Source organism: Haliotis rufescens, unplaced genomic scaffold (genome assembly GCF_023055435.1).
Source record: "Haliotis rufescens isolate VD_foot unplaced genomic scaffold, xgHalRufe1.0.p SCAF_29, whole genome shotgun sequence".
Taxonomy (NCBI): domain Eukaryota; kingdom Metazoa; phylum Mollusca; class Gastropoda; order Lepetellida; family Haliotidae; genus Haliotis; species Haliotis rufescens.
Genome location: NW_025963990.1, coordinates 4,698,712 through 4,717,728, shown reverse-complemented (window position 1 = coordinate 4,717,728; position 19,017 = coordinate 4,698,712). Strand labels below are relative to the sequence as shown.

Below are 19,017 nucleotides of genomic sequence, written 5' to 3'. Positions count from 1 at the left end.
AAATACATTCCATACCATGGCCTTCAATTTTAATCTGTTGTTACATCATTCTTGAAATTCAGAAAACTACTGATGTGCTACAACACACATATGACCAATTCATAGTTCTACTATGGCAGTGTTTAATCTTATAAAAAAGACTGACCACTTCTTATGGTTAGTATTAACAGTCTGCACTTGCTATGATAATATGAATGTTTCCCTAAATACAATATTGTAACACCCATTTATCATTTTGCATAATTCTTCCCAACTCCTTCCTTCAGATTAGGTCAGAACTGAGGTCAAGAAATTTTGGTCAAACTTCCAGTTCAGAATGTTTCAAAAACATGTCTCCAAATAGAAACCCATCATGGCAGATGTATTAAATGTTGACTTTGACCAAGGTTGACTTGATTTCAAGCTTCCTTCTTTGGCACCCAAAGATCTCACAAGCCAGTATGTCCCTGCAAGAACTCTTCGACCAAATCAAGAATTCCTGCTGCAAGTTCCAAAATCAAAGTTAAAGACCTTCAGCATTGTACTCACTCCCTCTCACACTGAAATCAAAGCTAACACTCCAAGTCTGGGTGTAAAACACACATCTTTCAGTGCTATTCACATTATCTCTGCAGATATGGTTGATAAGCACTTACAGAGCAAACTGCATTCCTGCTATTTGTGTGTACTCGGGGCATGCCTGTGTGGTGTGGACATACAGTGCAATATAGATGGCCTTAATTTTTATTTTTGACAAAGCTCACTTTAAATGAAATAAGTTAGGAACAAGAACAAACCATCAATACATGCTACATTAATTAACCGCTATGATTGTTTTTTATCTTTTATAAGATTCTGAAAGTTTTCTCTATTGCTGTTTTCATGGAAACATGATGGAATTTAGAAATTTTGATGACTGGTTTGTATAGCTAATATATTTTTTAAAAAAAATTCCACACATGTAGATCATCATAAGTATCTGTGCTTTGTGATAGTTTGAATTTATGAATCTTTACCATATTTGTTTAGGCTAGATGGAAATTATTAATTTGTTGATTTTCTTATATGATATTGTTCCATATTTTTTTGTTTTTTATATCAACAATTTTCGGTCCTTTTGATAATTCTTCTTATGTAACTCCTCAATCAAATATTTATTCAAAGGTGTTCATGGTGATCTACTTCCTCGTATTGAACACTCGTAACATGGGAGATTCGGAAGGGGGGAGGGGGTCAATTGTCACTGGAACTCAATCTTAATTTTTAAAACAGTTAGAAATATGTAATATTTCATTCATTTACAAAGTATTTACTATTTGTTGTTGACCAGCGGGGATAACGGGGGTATTTGAGCTTTGCTCACTTCTTTCTTGTTTGTTCTGCTAGGCATTGTTTAACATCCTGGGATTAAGATTACCTTGCATATTTTCTCTAAGGCGGAAACAGCAATCAGATGTACACACGTTTTCTTGGAATCTACCAGTGATTCGGTTAAAACTTACTCATTAATATACCTTTGAAGGATTTCAGTGCAAGGATCGGGGAAAAATTGTATCTGAAACTATTTTTTTATCAGGAAAATATATATTCCAGTATCATGTTATTTTGGTTGCAGCTGTAATTAAATATTTAAATAATAATAATAAGCCTAAGCGTAGTGATTGCTGGTTATTTTTTCACATGGAACAATTTGACCAGTCACCGTTGAGGCTGCGGCACATGTGATCGTGAGAACTACATGTTGACATAGAATCATCAAACAACAACAAATGTGACATTTTTTATACATTTATGTATGTATGTATCATTGTTTGTATCAGTGTTTGTCTGTATCATTGATTGTATAACTGTATGTATGTATCAATGTTTGTATCAGTGTATGTATGTATCATTGATTGTATGATAGTTTGTATCATTGTTGTTTTCTGCCTCATGGTATGTATGTCTCATTGATTATATCATTGTATGTATGTGACCCGTAAAGATCTGTGGTAGAATAGGTCTTCAGTAACCCATGCTTGCCGGAAAAGGTGACTATGCTTGTCATAAGTGGCGACTGACAGGGTCGGTGGTCAGACACGCCGACTTGGTTGATGGGTGTCATCGTATCCCCACTGCGTGAATCGATGCTCATGATGTCAATCACTGGATTGTTGGGTACAGACTTGACTTTTTAAAGACCGCCATCACATCACATCTTATGTATGTATCATTGATTGTATAACTCTGTGTGTGTATGTGTATATGTGTCTGTGTCTGTGTGTGTATATGTGAATCTGTGTGTGTGTGTGTCTGTGTGTGTGTGTGTGTGTGTGTGTGTAGGATCATGTTACTAACCAGTTAACCACTAAACCAGCATGTAAGTAAGTATGCAATGAAGTGAGAAAGCAATTATCTAATCAGTACTAAATAATGTATGTATGTGTATGTGTGGGGATGTATCGGAGGGGATGTGTGCATGCATGCAGCTTGTGGATGGTAGTGAGGTGTGTTTGTTACTAACCTGTGCTAACCTACTAAACAAAAATGTGTGTGTGTGTGTGTGTGTGTGTGTGTGTGTGTGTGTGTGTGTGTGTGTGTCCGGTGTGTGTGTGTGTGTGTGTGTGTGTGTGTGTGTGTGTGTGTGTGTGTGTGTGTGTGTGTGTGTGTGTGTCCGGTGTGTGTGTGTGTGTGTGTGTGTGTGTGTCCGGTGTGTGTGTGTGTGTGTGTGTGTGTGTGCTATTTGGCCCCGCCCCTCAGCCCCCTGGGGGGTGATCATCCCTTCCATTTGTACAATTTTGAATTCTCACCACCGGGGAATACTTACAACCATATATGGCTGATATCTATCATTTAGTTCCAGAGAAGAAGTCGTTTAAAGCAATAGAGCCAAATTACCCCTATTTGGTCCCCTAGGGGTACAATCCCACCATTTGTACAATTTTGAATCCCCACCACCTAGGGATGCTTCCAGTCAAATTTTGTTAGTTTCCAATCAGTGGTTCAGAAAAAGTCATTTGTAAAATAAATGTTGACGTACGGACACCAGGCGGACGCCAGATGCCATGGTATGGACCAGGTGAGCTAACGATCATACATACATACATACAATGTTTTCCTAGACCACACCAAACTCTAATAATCACCTTAAACACAACAAAATATACACTGGAACAGCTGTGCGGTACACGGCAGTTTATTTTCGAAGCACAAGACGCAAGACACAACACACAGTGACATCACGTCACTCAATATACCATTATAACATGTGTTATAACATATAGAATATAACATATCGAAACATACAAATGGCAATGGTACCTGAAGCCCGACACGTAAAACCAGAGATAAAAATTTTGTTAATACAAAAAGCTCTGGAACCGTGTTCTCCCTACGAATGCAACAGGACCAGTAACTGGGGAGTATACAGTATTTGAATTACCCTTTACACATGTCCAACATACTTTTACAAATACAAATTATACACAAAAGCCTTATTTTACTCATCTAACATGGGTCACACACACCCAATACAGCAGTATTATAATGGTTCTGCCAACCGAACATTTCCAAGACCAAGTATTCTAATGGCTCTGCAGCCTACCGTACATTGTGTAGCCAATGAAATGCAAACATATATACAAAGTATTCTAAAGGCTCTGCAGCCACAATTCACATGTGGTAGTAAACACGATTATACCAATGAGTATTTTAACAGCTCTCCAGCATCATCAACACACATGGCCTGTCAACAGAGACAGATGACCATAACAGAATGTGGCCTCACCGCCACACGTCCACATCTCAAAACGAAATGCCTGAAACATGAAAAAGATATTAGAAACGGAATAATAAAAATGAAAGAAGCAAACATCAATAAATTTACATGTTAATTGAACTGCCGTGATTGCAAGCGAGAGAGGCGACATCATAAAATCCTACCCTTATATAGCCCCAAGTATCAGCGCCATCTACTGGCATTATTACCTCCCTTGATTATAGAACGTACCACTAGGAGAAAGTAGTTTCCCTCTAATTCACTACTTCAAACGAGGGAAACATCATTTCTCCTAGACCACACCAAACTCTAATAATCACCTTAAACACAACAAAATATACACTGGAACAGCTGTGCGGTACACGGCAGAGATTCAAAGAAAGTCTAGAGTCCGAGAGAAAGTGAAACTTTTAAGCCTGAATTGAAGATTATCTGTCACGTAGCCATCTTTTGCTTTTTCACTTCTCCAACGACCATGTCTCTTAAACATGCGATCGGGGATGCCATTATTAGCTGCTGCAGATGCACCACCACTTCGAAGACTATGCAGTCCATAATTCTTTATATTGTCAACAAATGGCGTAAATGCTTCAATGAACAATTCCCTCAAACGCGAATAAGTCATGGGTACATTAATATTTCTAAGTTTATAACCAGCAATACATTTGGACAAATCTCTGAATATATATTCAGATGAATCGAGACTTATCTCCGCACTATTTAGATATCTCTCTAAACATACCACTGGACAAAGCTTGGTGTTTGTCCGCCCAATAGCCAGCCACGCCCCATCTCTGTAGACATCAGTCTTAGACTGCTCAATGAATACCATCATATGAGCATCATAAAATACAATGTCTGATCTCGTGATCTGCAACAATTCTGCTGACCTTAAAAACCCAGCAAAGGCTAATAAGCACATTGACATAATTCTCAAATCATACAGTGATGGATCTGCCATTCTACCATCATACAACTTTTCTAGCCGGCTAATGGTAATTGGCTCCTTCTTACATACATCCTTAGCCAATTTTCGCCTTGCTGCCTCCAAGACATTACGCACCAGTGAATTATCAGTTGGACTTGCTAAACCAATACAAGTATGAGCATGACGGATGCTATAGAACGCTGTCTGAACAGGAGATATAGAATCACTCTGCTGAATTACAGATAACAGGTATAAAGCACAGTACAATGACGACAATGGCAATTTTACAGACATAGAATTGACGATCGCCCACCTTTTCCAAGCTCCAAAGCCATATGTATACTTTCTTGTTGTAGAATCAGCTCTACACCCTGCTAAGAGGCCTGGCAGAGCCGCTGCTAATTCGCGGACACCTCTCGGAAGTGTAGCAATCTCATCACTATAGTTTGTCCGAAATATATCTGAAACACCCAAAATACGGTCTTAATCAATCTTAAGCGCTAACATGTTAAATGAAAGATCTTTCTCTCCAAACATGCCACCCTTTATTCTACTGGCAACATAAGCCTCCTTCGATCGTGGCAAATACATCCAATCTCTCACCTGTGGAATGAATACTGAGTTGGGACATATCAATGGCCAGAAACAAGCAGAGTGCCACTCTGGTATCACAAGGGTACCCTTAGCCTTACATTCTGACATGTGTTTGATTGCCCTCGGAATCAAACATACAGGAGGAACCACCCAATTCCTAACTCCACTCCAGTTGACAGTGAAACAGTCCACAACGTCACTTCCAGGATTGCTGTACCTGGAATTAAAACACTGAAGTTTAGTGTTATAATATGACGCAAATCTGTCTGTTTGATGTGGACCCCATTTCTGTTCAATTTGCTGAAATATGGTCTTTGAAATACCCCAGTCATCATAATCAATCATTCTGCTAAGATAGTCAGCTGTCTGATTATCACATCGTGGAATCCACTGCATGTACAACTGTATTGACTGTTTTGTACATATTTCAAATATATGTAAAGTCAATGTTTGCAAATGTATTTTCATGCTGCCTTTCTCAATGACTGACACAATGTTTGTATTGTCTGTACACCACATAACACGGTTGCTCTTCAGGTTGGGAATAAAGCTCAGTAATGTCAAGTGAACAGCCTTTAACTCCCTCCATGTAGAACTCTGACGAGCTTCTTCCGCAGACCACTGACCATGGGACTTGTCAGAATCAATCTCAACACAGTACCCACCAAAACCACTATCACTGGCATCAGAATAAACAAGTCTTGTAGTAAGAGATTTTTCAACAAGTGCTCTTGAAGAATGTTTGTCAATATTACCCAGCCAAAATTTCAATTGATGAATACTGTCACATGAAAGTTTTAATGAACTATGCCAAGAAGAAACCAAAAGTATGTCTATGCTTAATGACCTTGTCATAAGCTGTGATAACGGCCCCAGGACCAGTTTCATGGACACTAGCTGACCGACAACAGAAGCTACATCTCGCACTTTGACATTCTTTGAATTGGATTTTAATAGGTCAGTAATTGAACACTTCACCTTGACTATCTTCCTGTGAGGTACAGATATAGTCATATTTGTAGTCTGAATGTGAAAACCGAGCCATTCCAAGGACTGTGAAGGTGCCCATAAAGATTTGTCAACTTTAGGTACAAACCCCGACTTAATCAAGTCATTTTTAATGACAGAACCTGAATTTAGTGCTCTTAATTCTGACTCTGCTGATAATATACCATCATCCAAGTATGTGACTATCTTATGTCCTTCAAAACGCCACTTCTTGACAAGCTGGCGAGTGACTTTTGTAAAAACGTATGGAGCTGTTGTCAGTCCAAAGGGAAGTACTACAAACTTATAAAAATGTGTTTTTCCATCAGGGGCATTCCAAGCAAAGCCCAAAAAGTCAGTATGCCCTCCGTAGATATCTATATGATGATATGCTGAATGGATGTCAAACTTGATTAGCCAATCATTTGCACTGATTTATTCTAAAGCAGTTTTCCAATCTTCAAATTTCAAAGTCTTTTTGAGCACAAACCTGTTGACGATACTCAGGTCTAAAATCAAGCGTTTCTTACCCGATGACTGTATAGCGACAGATAGAGGATTAACAACATACGGCAGGATATCACACTCAACAACTAGTTGTTTCTTGACAAGCTCTTATACAGCTTCAAGCTCTTATACAGCTTCACACACAAAATCAGCGTTATTTAAGGCACACTTGTTATTATGCAAGTGCATTTTGGGTGACATACACAAAAATGGAATTTTGTATCCATTTTTGATTATATCTAAAACAAAGTCACTTGCACCTATCTGTTGCCAAAAGTTTTCATTCTGTTTCAAACAAACTTTAACGACAATTTCTGCAGCACCCTGCTCATATTCAAAGTAATTATCAGTCAATTTAAGATTACATGCATCGAAACATTGTGTAGATGAACACTTAGCTGATAGACCTTGGCATGTGCCCTCTCTACTGCGTGGCGGTTGCTGACGGGACGCTGCTTGACATCCTTGCAGTCTGGACATTTGCGTTGAGATAGGGACAGTCTCTTCTGAAGTGCGTGAATTCTCCGCAGTGAAAACATGATCCTTGTCGCTGACCTTTGCCTCGAAAAAGCTGGTTGTTGATTGGTGGAATCGACTGCACACCAGAAGAAGCAGGTAAAGCAAACTGCACAGGCTGTGTAGTGAAAGTCGTGGACCTGGCTCTTGACCTTGTTTCCCTCCCGTGACCAGCTGTATTCTTTTTCGGCTTTTATGTTTCTTACGTCTTCAGATGTCTGCAGAAACTCTTTTCGTATTGAGGTTAACTTGGAATCGATTGCCAATTCAATTTCTGTCTTGTTTGAATTAAGCTGAACCAAGATGGCATCTAGTTTTGCCGCGGTTGATTCATCAGTCATGTTGTTAATTGAACTGCCGTGATTGCAAGCGAGAGAGGCGACATCATAAAATCCTACCCTTATATAGCCCCAAGTATCAGCGCCATCTACTGGCATTATTACCTCCCTTGATTATAGAACGTACCACTAGGAGAAAGTAGTTTCCCTCTAATTCACTACTTCAAACGAGGGAAACATCATTTACGATCAATGATACAAACATACAATGATACATACAAACCATGATACATACATGTGAGTGAGTAAGTGAGTGAGTATGATTTTACGCCGCTTTAAGCAACATTCCAGCAATATCACTGCAGGGGACACCAAAAATGGGCTTCACACATTTTACCCATGTCGATGATACATACACACAATGAAACATACATTGATACATATATACAATGATACATACAAGGATAATTAATAAGACAGGAATATGGGCTTCCATAATTACCTTGGTACTAAATTTCAACCAGCAAGTAGCAAGTATTTCAAGCACATTCCAAAGGGATATCTTGCATTGCAAGTATTTCAAGCACATTCCAAAGGGCTAGTCTGCACAGCAAGTATTTCAAGCACATTCCAAAGGGCTAGTCTGCACAACAAATATTTCAAGCACATTCCAAAGGGCTATTCTACATAGCAAGTATTTCAAGCACATTCCAAAGGGCTAGTCTGCACAACAAATATTTCAAGCACATTCCAAAGGGCTATTCTACATAGCAAGTATTTCAAGCACATTCCAAAGGGATATCTTGCATTGCAAGTATTTCAAGCACATTCCAAAGGGCTAGTCTGCACAGCAAGTATTTCAAGCACATTCCAAAGGGCTAGTCTGCACAACAAATATTTCAAGCACATTCCAAAGGGCTATTCTACATAGCAAGTATTTCAAGCACATTCCAAAGGGCTAGTCTGCACAGCAAATATTTCGAGATCATTCCAAAGGGCTATCCAGCATAGCAACAATCTCATTAAAATCAGATCTTAGTTCTCGCTACTGCTAAACAAAGATCTGAGGACATCTCATTGTGGGTCATGTCAGAACGACCTTTCATCTGACCAATCAGAGCATCGCTTATCAGATCATGAAAGTGACAGTTAAAATGTGATTTTTGATGGTGCAACCTAAAAAAAAACCACACAGGGTATTCCGAAAGATAGTTATGGTCTTAATACCCCTCACAAGTTGAGAGGGATAGTTACATACATGTAGGTGCTAAAGTCCAGGTCACTCAGTCTGACAATTAAAGGGAAGAAGTTTACCATGTGTTGACAGAGCTAAATATGCATTACACTGTATTTTAATGTTCAGTTATCTAATTTTCCTGAAATGCGTTCCATCTCTTCTTTCTCCTTTGTTGTTGTTTGTTCTGTTCATTCATGATTTTGGTTCTAAGCTGAGCATATGAACAGTCAAGCTTTGAGCTCTGAAGGTATGCAAGAACTGTTTTCCTGTCTGAAAAATAACAAAAGTTGTTAAAATTATGTCCACTCTGAGGTCAACATGAGCAATAGAAATTTACACTAATTCTATAGTCCTTGTATGTATGTATCATCGACAGTTAAGTTGTCATACGGACAAGTAGAAATTTGCCATTTTAAGGATTTTACTATATATGTTATCTTTATGAGTATTAGTGGACTAAAGATGTTACTTTGAAAGGCTGCACAAATAGATATAATCACATATAATCCCATACATAAGTTTAGTCTATGGTTAGAATAAAAATAAATATGAAATAATATGACAACTCAATTAAACCCACAAATCTGAAAACACACATTGTGTAATTACCTTGTAAAATGCAAACGATATAGTCTTAATTTTTTTATTTATTTCTATCTATGTTAAATCTCAAAGTTGTGAGACAGACATGAGGTCACTCTGGAATGAAATAATGTCATGATGGAATGGATGACATCCCATGCGTCTGTGATAACAGAAAAAGGCATGAAAAGCACCCATGAAGAAACTTACTTGGCAACGAATTGCCACTTGGTAGACATATCCACTCCTTAAATGTGTCTCTAATCAGTCTTGTATTTGCCTCTGTCCACTTGAATCTTTTGGTATCAAAATCTCTTGGGTTTTTCTCCACTAAACCTGGACTGGTAAGACACAGAGAGCCTGTATTTACGTCATGGGCATCTTCTTCCTGTTGCTCGGCTATTGCAACCATGTCAGGTTGGCTTTGAATCCCAGACTCAGTCGCCAGAGGAGCATCACCTGATTTTAAAAAATGATATAATTGACATCTTGAACACCTTTTACATCACTTGAGTGATTAAAATACAATCAAACTTCAACACACAGAAAAAGAATGTACTGATGCTAGTACTGAGTAGTTTATGATATACATTATTAGTACTGCCTAAAATTAAAGGTCTTTCACAAAGTCAAACCTAGTAGCTTTTGTTAGAATCAAAATGGCTTCTTCAAAATCATCATATGCAATGTGCATTGTCTTTCATCACTTGTGAGTTCAGTGATCTTATTCAAAACCAGGTAAATTAATCATCCTTATAATTTACACCTTAGACTAGTTATCCTGCTACTAAGAAATGATAAACACTAGACTGCGGGCTACAAAACGTCTATGAAGTCAATGACTCATGTAAGCTATTCATATTCACCTTGATCAATTTGAAGTAGGTGTTTCCCAACTTTGGTAACTTCTTGAATTGGGAGAGGGTACTGGTAGACCCCTTCATTGACACCCTTGCTGTGTCCCATATGTTTGTAGAAGTATTCTCTGTCAGAAGTAGGAACTTCAAGTGAAGCATATATGGTACTGATCCTGTGTCGTTGTTTTGATGCTGTCAACAACTCTGGATGCTTCACACCAGCTGCATCACACATACTCCTTATCGCATCCCAACCTAGCACATGATATGGTGACTGTTGTGTGTTTGGAAATACATAAGGATTTTCCTCCAGAATCCCAACTTCCTTCCTCTTGTCTTTGTCAGTAAGTATGGACAAGGCACCGACACAGTCTCTTGGGATCAGGACTGGAACTAAATGGTTCCCTTTCCCAGCCTGGTATGCAACAAGCATTTCACCGAAGAGCTTTTTCTCCCAGGTCTCCAACTGTTCCACTCTGGAGTCATCGATCCATCTCTTGGTAACTGCGTCATCCAAATTTGTAGTTTTCAGTCGTGATGGCTCACCACCCCGTCGTGCGTTAAACAGAGTAATTCTGCAGCACACAGCATCTCGGAGAGTAACATATTCGTTACGCCCAATGAATTCATACTCTGACATCAATCTCTCAATTGTATTCAGAGTATGAACCCTCAAGGTGGTGACTTCCTCTTCTCTTGCTTGCTGTTCTGGCATTCTCAGTCTTTCCTGTCTACTTCTATTGATTGAATAAGCTGCATCTCCAAATAAAATGTTCTGGTTTAAATCTAGCAAATGAATAAATTTTTCTATTTCACTTGCTTTGGCATCCTCTTCTTCTCCAAATGAACGCAGCATGAGAAGATTGGCTGATTGTCTCAGGAGATAGAACAATGAGTTTTTTAAACCATACTTGAGCCTCCCTTCAGTGGTGGTCACCTCCTCAACTGCTTGCTCCAATATTGTAAAGTTTCGACGACGAAACATGTCTTCCCCTGTCATGCCATGATGTGACTTGCCTCGGAATGCAATGAGTAATCTTGACAAAAGACGCATATCGTTCATCACCGATTTTCTTGTTTCCATCGTCTTTTCAATTTTTCTTAAGTTTTTTTGAAAGAGAATTCTTCCAATAGCAACTATTGTTGGTTCAGTTTGGCATGTTTTGCCGACCTCATCAGGATGAAAATGAAGTAATACTTCTTTAGAAAATACATCTTGCTCCTTTGTTGTACTCTCCTTCAAATGCAGCATTTCAACTGGCACGGAACTGGGGACAAATGTGCTATCCTTCATGCATAGGTCCTTGTGTCTATGGTAGAGACGCCGACTATAAAATCCCTTACACAAAGAGCAGCATACAAGATCTTTCTGTCCTTTTCTCTCAGCTTCAAATTCTGGTGTATCTTCTCCCGACTGGTTTTTGTTGAATTCATAGATCCCACGCTTTCTAAAATTCTCAAACATTGCATTTCTTTCTTTTGAGTTTTTGGGAAATTTCATAGCCTCGGAAACTTCAGGAATGTCCTGATGCTGTTTAGATATGTGTCTGGATAATTGCGTTTGACCAATTTTGCAGAATGGGCATCTGTGCTCTGGCTTCCTGTATTTATCTGTGAAAGAAAGAATATGATGTAAAAAATAATGTATAAGACATAAAAGTTTTAGCCAACCTGCCATATAATGTTACTTTTACTATAAGTATAAGTATATACTATGAGTAACTACAACTTCAGACCGAGTATTATGTCATAATCAGCAGATCTTTGAGCTACAGATCATCACAGATATATACACATATCATAATCAGCAGACCTTTGAGCAACAGATCATCATAGATATATATACATATCATAATCAGCCACCTTTGAGCGACAGATCATCATCAATATATATACAAATATCATAATCAGAAGACCATTTGGTGACAGATCATCACAGATATTTATACATATCATAATCAGCAGACCATTGGGCAACAGATCATCACAGATATACATACATATCATAATCAGCAGACCATTGGGTGACAGATCATCACAGATATATATACATGACATAATCAGCCTACTTTGGGCAACAGAACATCACAGATATATATACATATCCTAATCAGCAGATCTTTGGGCGACGGATCATCACAGATATATATACAAATCATAATCAGTAGCCTTTGGGCAAACGATCATCACAGATACATATCATAATCAGTGGCTTTTGGGCAACAGATCATCACAGATATATATACATATCATAATCAGTAGCTTTTGGGCGACAGATCATCACAGATATATATACATGACATAATCAGTAGCTTTTGGGCGACAGATCATCACAGATATATATACATGACATAATCAGCAGACCATTGGGTGACAGATCATCACATATATATATACACATATCATAATCAGCAGACCATTGGGCGACAGATTTTCACAGATATATATACATATCATAATCAGCAGGCCATTGGGTGACAGATCATCACAGATATATATATACATGACATAATCAGCAGACCATTGGGTGACAGATCATCACAGATATATATACATATCATAATCAGCAGACCATTGGGTGACAGATCATCACAGATATATATACATATCATAATCAGCAGACCATTGGGTGACAGATCATCACAGATATATATACATGACATAATCAGCAGACCATTGTGTGACAGATCATCACAGATATATATACATATCATAATCAGCGGACCATTTGGTGACAGATCATCACAGATATATATACATGACATAATCAGTAGCTTTTGGGCGACAGATCATCACAGATATATATACATATCATAATCAGCAGAACTTTGGGTGACAGATCATCACAGATATATATATACATATCATAATCAGCAGACCTTTGGGCGACAGACCATCACAGATATACATACATATCATAATCAGCAGACCATTGGGCAACAGATCATCACAGATATATATACATATCATAATCATCAGATCTTTGGGCAACAGATTATCACAGATATATATACATATCATAATCAGCAGACCTTTGGGTGACAGATCATCACAGATATATATACATATCATAATCAGCAGACCTTTGGGCGACAGATCATCACAGATATATATACATATCATAATCAGCAGACCATTGGGCGACAGATCATCACAGATATATATACATATCATAATCAGCAGACCTTTGGGCAACAGATCATCACAGATATATATCCATATCATAATCAGCAGACATTTGGGCGACAAATCATCACAGATATATATACATATCATAATCAGCAGACAATTTGGAGACAGATCATCACAGATATATATACATATCATAATCAGCAGACCATTGGGCAACAGATCATCACAGATATATATACATATCATAATCAGCAGACCATTGGGCGACAGATCATCACAGATATATATATACATATCATAATCAGCCTACTTTTGGCAACAGATCATCACAGATATATATACATATCATAATCAGCAGATCTTTGGGCGACAGATCATCACAGATATATATACAAATCATAATCAGTAGCCTTTGGGCAACAGATCATCACAGATATATATACATATCATAATCAGCAGATGTTTGGGCGACAGATCATCACAGATTTATATACATATCATAATCAGCAGACCTTTGGGCGACAGATCATCACAGATATACATACACATCATAATCAGTAGACCATTGGGCAACAGATCATCATATATATACACATATCATAATCAGCAGATCTTTGGGCGATAGATCATCACAGATATTTTTCATATCATAATCAGCAGACCATTGGGTGACAGATCATCACAGATATATATACATATCATAATCAGCCTACTTTTGGCATCAGATCATCACAGATATATATACATATCATAATCAGCAGATCTTTGGGCAACAGAACATCACAGATATATATACATATCATAATCAGCAGACCTTTGGTTGACAGATCATCATAGATATATACATATCATAATCAGCAGACCATTGGGCGACAGATCATCACAGATATATATACATGACATAATCAGCAGACCATTGAGCGACAGATCATCACAGATATATATACATATCATAATCAGCAGACCATTGGGTGACAGATCATCACAGATATATATACATATCATAATCAGCCTACTTTTGGCAACAGATCATCACAGATATATATACATATCATAATCAGCAGATCTTTTGGTGACAGATCATCACAGATATATATACAAATCATAATCAGTAGCCTTTGCGCAACAGATCATCACAGATATATATACATATCATAATCAGCAGATCTTTGAGCGACAGATCATCACAGATATATATACATATCATAATCAGTCTACTTTTGTCAACAGATCATCACAGATATATATATACATGACATAATCAGCAGACCATTGGGCGACAGATCATCACAGATATATATACATGACATAATCAGCAGACCTTTGGGCGACAGATCATCACAGATATATATACATATCATAATCAGCAGACCATTGGGTGACAGATCATCACAGATATATATACATATCATAATCAGCAGATCTTTGGGCGACAGATCATCACAGATATATATACAAATCATAATCAGTAGCCTTTGGGCAACAGATCATCACAGATGTATATACATATCATAATCAGCAGATCTTTGGGCGACAGATCATCACAGATATATATACATATCATAATCAGCAGACCTTTGGGCGACAGATCATCACAGATATATATACACATCATAATCAGTAGACCATTGGGTGACAGATCATCACAGATATATATACATATCATAATCAGCCTACTTTTGGCATCAGATCATCACAGATATATATACATATCATAATCAGCAGATCTTTGGGCGACAGATCATCACAGATATATATACATATCATAATCAGTAGCCTTTGGGCAACAGATCATCACAGATATATATACATATCATAATCAGCAGACCATTGGGTGACAGATCATCATAGATATATATACATATCATAATCAGCCTACTTTGGGCGACAGATCATCACAGATATATATACATATCATAATCAGCAGACCATTGAGCGACAGATCATCAAAGATATATATACATATCATAATCAGCCTACTTTTGGCAACAGATCATCACAGATATATATACATGACATAATCAGCAGACCATTGAGCGACAGATCATCACAGATATATATACATATCATAATCAGCAGACCATTGGGTGACAGATTATCACAGATATATATACATGACATAATCAGCCTACTTTTGGCAACAGATCATCACAGATATATATACATATCATAATCAGCAGATCTTTGGGCGACAGATCATCACAGATATATATACAAATCATAATCAGTAGCCTTTGGGCAACAGATCATCACAGATATATATACATATCATAATCAGCAGATCTTTGGGTGACAGATCATCACAGATATATATACATATCATAATCAGCAGATCTTTGGGTGACAGATCATCAAAGATATATATACATATCATAATCAGCCTACTTTTGGCATCAGATCATCACAGATATATATACATATCATAATCAGCAGATCTTTGGCCGACAGATCATCACAGATATATATACATATCATAATCAGCAGACCATTGGGTGACAGATCATCACAGATATATATACATATCATAATCAGCCTACTTTTGGCAACAGATCATCACAGATATATATACATATCATAATCAGCAGATCTTTGGGCAACAGATCATCACAGATATATATACAAATCATAATCAGTAGCCTTTGGGCAACAGATCATCACAGATATATAGACATATCATAATCAGCAGATCTTTGGGCGACAGATCATCACAGATATATATACATATCATAATCAGCAGACCTTTGGGTGACAGATCATCAAAGATATATACATATCATAATCAGCAGACCTTTAGGGAAGGCTGGCTGAAAAGTTCTAAGCCTAAGTGGGATATCTCAATCAGATTGAAACAAACTTTTGCCACCAACAAGTACAATCATTTAATGAATCATAGACATAAGAACTGCAACTGTAGTGTTATTATTGTCTTTGTACCAGACCATCCTGTGAACCTACCCATTGAAATCACCAGAAATGGACAAAACTGGCTATAGGGCAGTCATCAAGTACCTGCAACTGAAAGGGCTAACTCCAACACAGATACAAGCTGACATGGTCTCCACTTTAGGGGATGATGCCCCTTCCTTTTCCAATGTAAAGAAGTGGGCTGCGGAATTCAAGTGTGGCAGAGAGAGCTTTGGCGATGACCCCCGTCCAGGAAGGCCTTCAACAGCAACCATTCTGGAAAACATTACCCGGGTGCATGACATGGTGATGGCTGATCGACGATTGACCCCTCGACATATTGCCAGTGTTGTGGGCATCTCTCATGAGAGGGTTGAGCACATTATCACCAATGAGTTGGGAATTACAAAGGTTTCTGAAAGATGGGTGCCAAAGCTCTTGACAGCGAATCAGAAACGTGTCAGATTCCTGACGTCCCGTGACAATTTATGCCGTTTTGAAGCAGATCCCGATGATCTTTTGGCCCGATTTGTAACCATGGATGAGATCTGGATTCATCACTTTCAACCAGAAACCAAAATTCATTCTAAACAATGGAAGCATCCGGAATCACCAGCCCCCCAAAAAGCCAAGTCCGTTCCTTCTGCTGGAAAGGTGATGGCTTCAGTCTTTTGGGATTCCAAGGGTATTCTGCTGATTGACTATCTTGAAAAAGGCCAGACTATCAATGGAAGATATTATGCTTACCTACTGAGACAGTTGCGTGAAGCTATCAAAGCTAAGCGACGGGGAATGCTCACTAAAGGAGTCCTAATCCACCAAGACAATGCTCCTGTTCACAAATCGGTGGTTGCCATGACAGCGATCCATGACTGTGGCTTCGAACTCATTGACCATCCCCCTTATTCACACGATTTGGCCCCGTCAGACTTCCACCTGTTTCCCAAAATAAAAAAGGAACTAGCCGGTTGCCACTTTCCTGGTAATGATGACGTCATTTCCACTTTGAATGAGTTTTTTAGGGTGGCTGAAGAAAATTTCTTCTTGACCGGCATCCAGGCCTTGCAGCATCGCTGGCAAAAGTGTGTAAACCTGGTAGGGGACTATGTGGAGAAATAAATGAAAACCATCGACTTGGTACGGGTCTTTCACAGTTAGGCTTAGAACTTTTCAGACAGCCCAAGTAGTTTAGGATGCAGTACTACATTCAAACAGAAAGTCCTTTGCTTCTGGAAACTTAAAAGGTGTGCTGGAAAGCAAATTCTTGCCATTTGCATCATGATTATCAGGTAGGTTATGGATGTTCACTAATCTTAATTTCTAGGAAGATGCTATTTAAAACTTAACTTACCTTTCGCCTTTGAGTGCATTTGCATATGCACAGTATATCCCCCTTTCTTTTTTATGACCTTTTGACAGACACCACATCTGAATCCTGAAAAGGCCAACGAAAGAAACTGAAGCTGCTGACTTTGTTTTGCAAACAGGTGTCTGCAGTACACTAATCATAATCAAAACACAAAGTATATGTTGGTACCCATTCCTTACCAGCTACATACCAACTGCAGCATTTTGCAAGTTGGCACATATTTCCTACTAACTTTGGAAATGACCAACATGCATGACCAGTAAGGGTGTACGAAGGTCAACAGTACATGCATCATGTACATGTATTGCAAAACAAACCTTGTGTATCAATATTTTCCGTTACATTTAACAAAGAATTGATGTTTACTTGCATAAATTATATCTACTATCTTGAGAAATTTGGATGGACTGAGTTCTTATCATAACAGCCAACTCTTTTCTCTGTTTACATTCCATATTGATGACATATGCCAGTCTTGTTTATCTGTACTGTCAAAATACATCTTGCAATGTGAAACCTGGATTAGTGAGTGAAGTAGTACCATTTGAACAGTCAAATATTGGGATATATTGCAAATCAATATAGGCCAAACCTGAGGAACAGTGAATTTTTAATTGTTAATGAACTTTATTAAAAAAGAATAACCCTCACCTGTTTTCTCAACATCAGCTGTTTCTTCCCTGTCTTCCATAAAAACTTCATCATCATGGGATAATTCGTGACATTCATCTGATGCCACTTGATGCTTGTCCTGTAACTCCTGATGCTGAGCTGTGAAGTTAAAATACAGCAAATATTTCACACTAAATTCCAGTACGAAGCTGTAGTTGATGGAGTCCTAATACACAGTGAAGAATGACTTCTGTAGCATTTCTGCAACAAAGCTAATAATAATAATAATAACAATAATAATAATAATAATAATAGATCATATATATATATATATATACACATATCATAATCAGCCAACCTTTGGGCGACAGATCATCATATATAAATATACAGTGGTCCCTCGCTACAACGCTATCAATGAGGGTCCGAATAATTGGGGGGCGTTTTAGACGATGAGCCGTTTAACCGAGGCGGAGTCGTAGGGGAGCGCACTGGGCCAATCTCACGATCTTCGCCTTGTCTCGCACATTGCAATGATACGAGTTGTTAAGGGTTCATAGTGTAAAAATAATTATACATCCATTGTATTTTCGCCGTTTGTTTTATTTATAAGCCCTTACTGTCATATTAAATGTGAAAGTAGTCTACTTACATGAATGTATCGATCGATAATGGTAGTAACAGACGCTATGAGTGAAGAGCAAATCACAATTCATTACACAAGTACAGAGTATTTCAGTGGCATTGATTGGTCATGTTGCTTAAGATACGGAAAAAC

General features: G+C 38.0%; 1 protein-coding gene across 8 annotated transcripts; it reads right to left on the bottom strand.

The window, feature by feature from the left end:
* Positions 1–3,122: 3,122 nt before the first annotated feature.
* On the bottom strand, positions 3,123–18,344 carry LOC124126352. 8 transcript variants are annotated; one of them, XR_007223069.1, is made up of 7 exons: positions 18,279–18,344; positions 17,610–17,693; positions 10,232–11,833; positions 9,576–9,824; positions 7,160–9,053; positions 5,357–5,475; positions 3,123–5,125 (listed from the first exon to the last, which is right to left on the bottom strand). XR_007223069.1 is itself a non-coding variant. In XM_048402809.1 (5 exons), the coding sequence occupies exons 1-5, from the start codon at positions 18,316–18,318 to the stop codon at positions 8,914–8,916; spliced, it is 2,115 nt and encodes a 704-aa protein (XP_048258766.1). In that variant the 5' UTR covers positions 18,319–18,344; the 3' UTR covers positions 3,123–8,913. The 8 variants fall into 8 exon arrangements, 1 of the variants encoding a protein (XP_048258766.1); XR_007223066.1 differs by having other exon boundaries at positions 3,123–3,776; positions 4,479–9,053; XR_007223065.1 differs by having other exon boundaries at positions 3,123–4,626; positions 4,978–9,053.
* Between the last annotated feature and the right edge of the window lie 673 nt (positions 18,345–19,017).

Coding starts and splice junctions, on each gene's coding strand:
- LOC124126352 (XM_048402809.1), bottom strand. CDS start 18,318: ATGGAAGACAGGGAAGAAACAGCTGATGTTGAGAAAACAG. Junction 11,834..17,609: donor AATGCACTCAAAGGCGAAAG/GTAAGTTAAGTT, acceptor TTTCTTTCACAG/ATAAATACAGGAAGCCAGAG. Junction 9,825..10,231: donor CCTACTTCAAATTGATCAAG/GTGAATATGAAT, acceptor TTTTAAAATCAG/GTGATGCTCCTCTGGCGACT.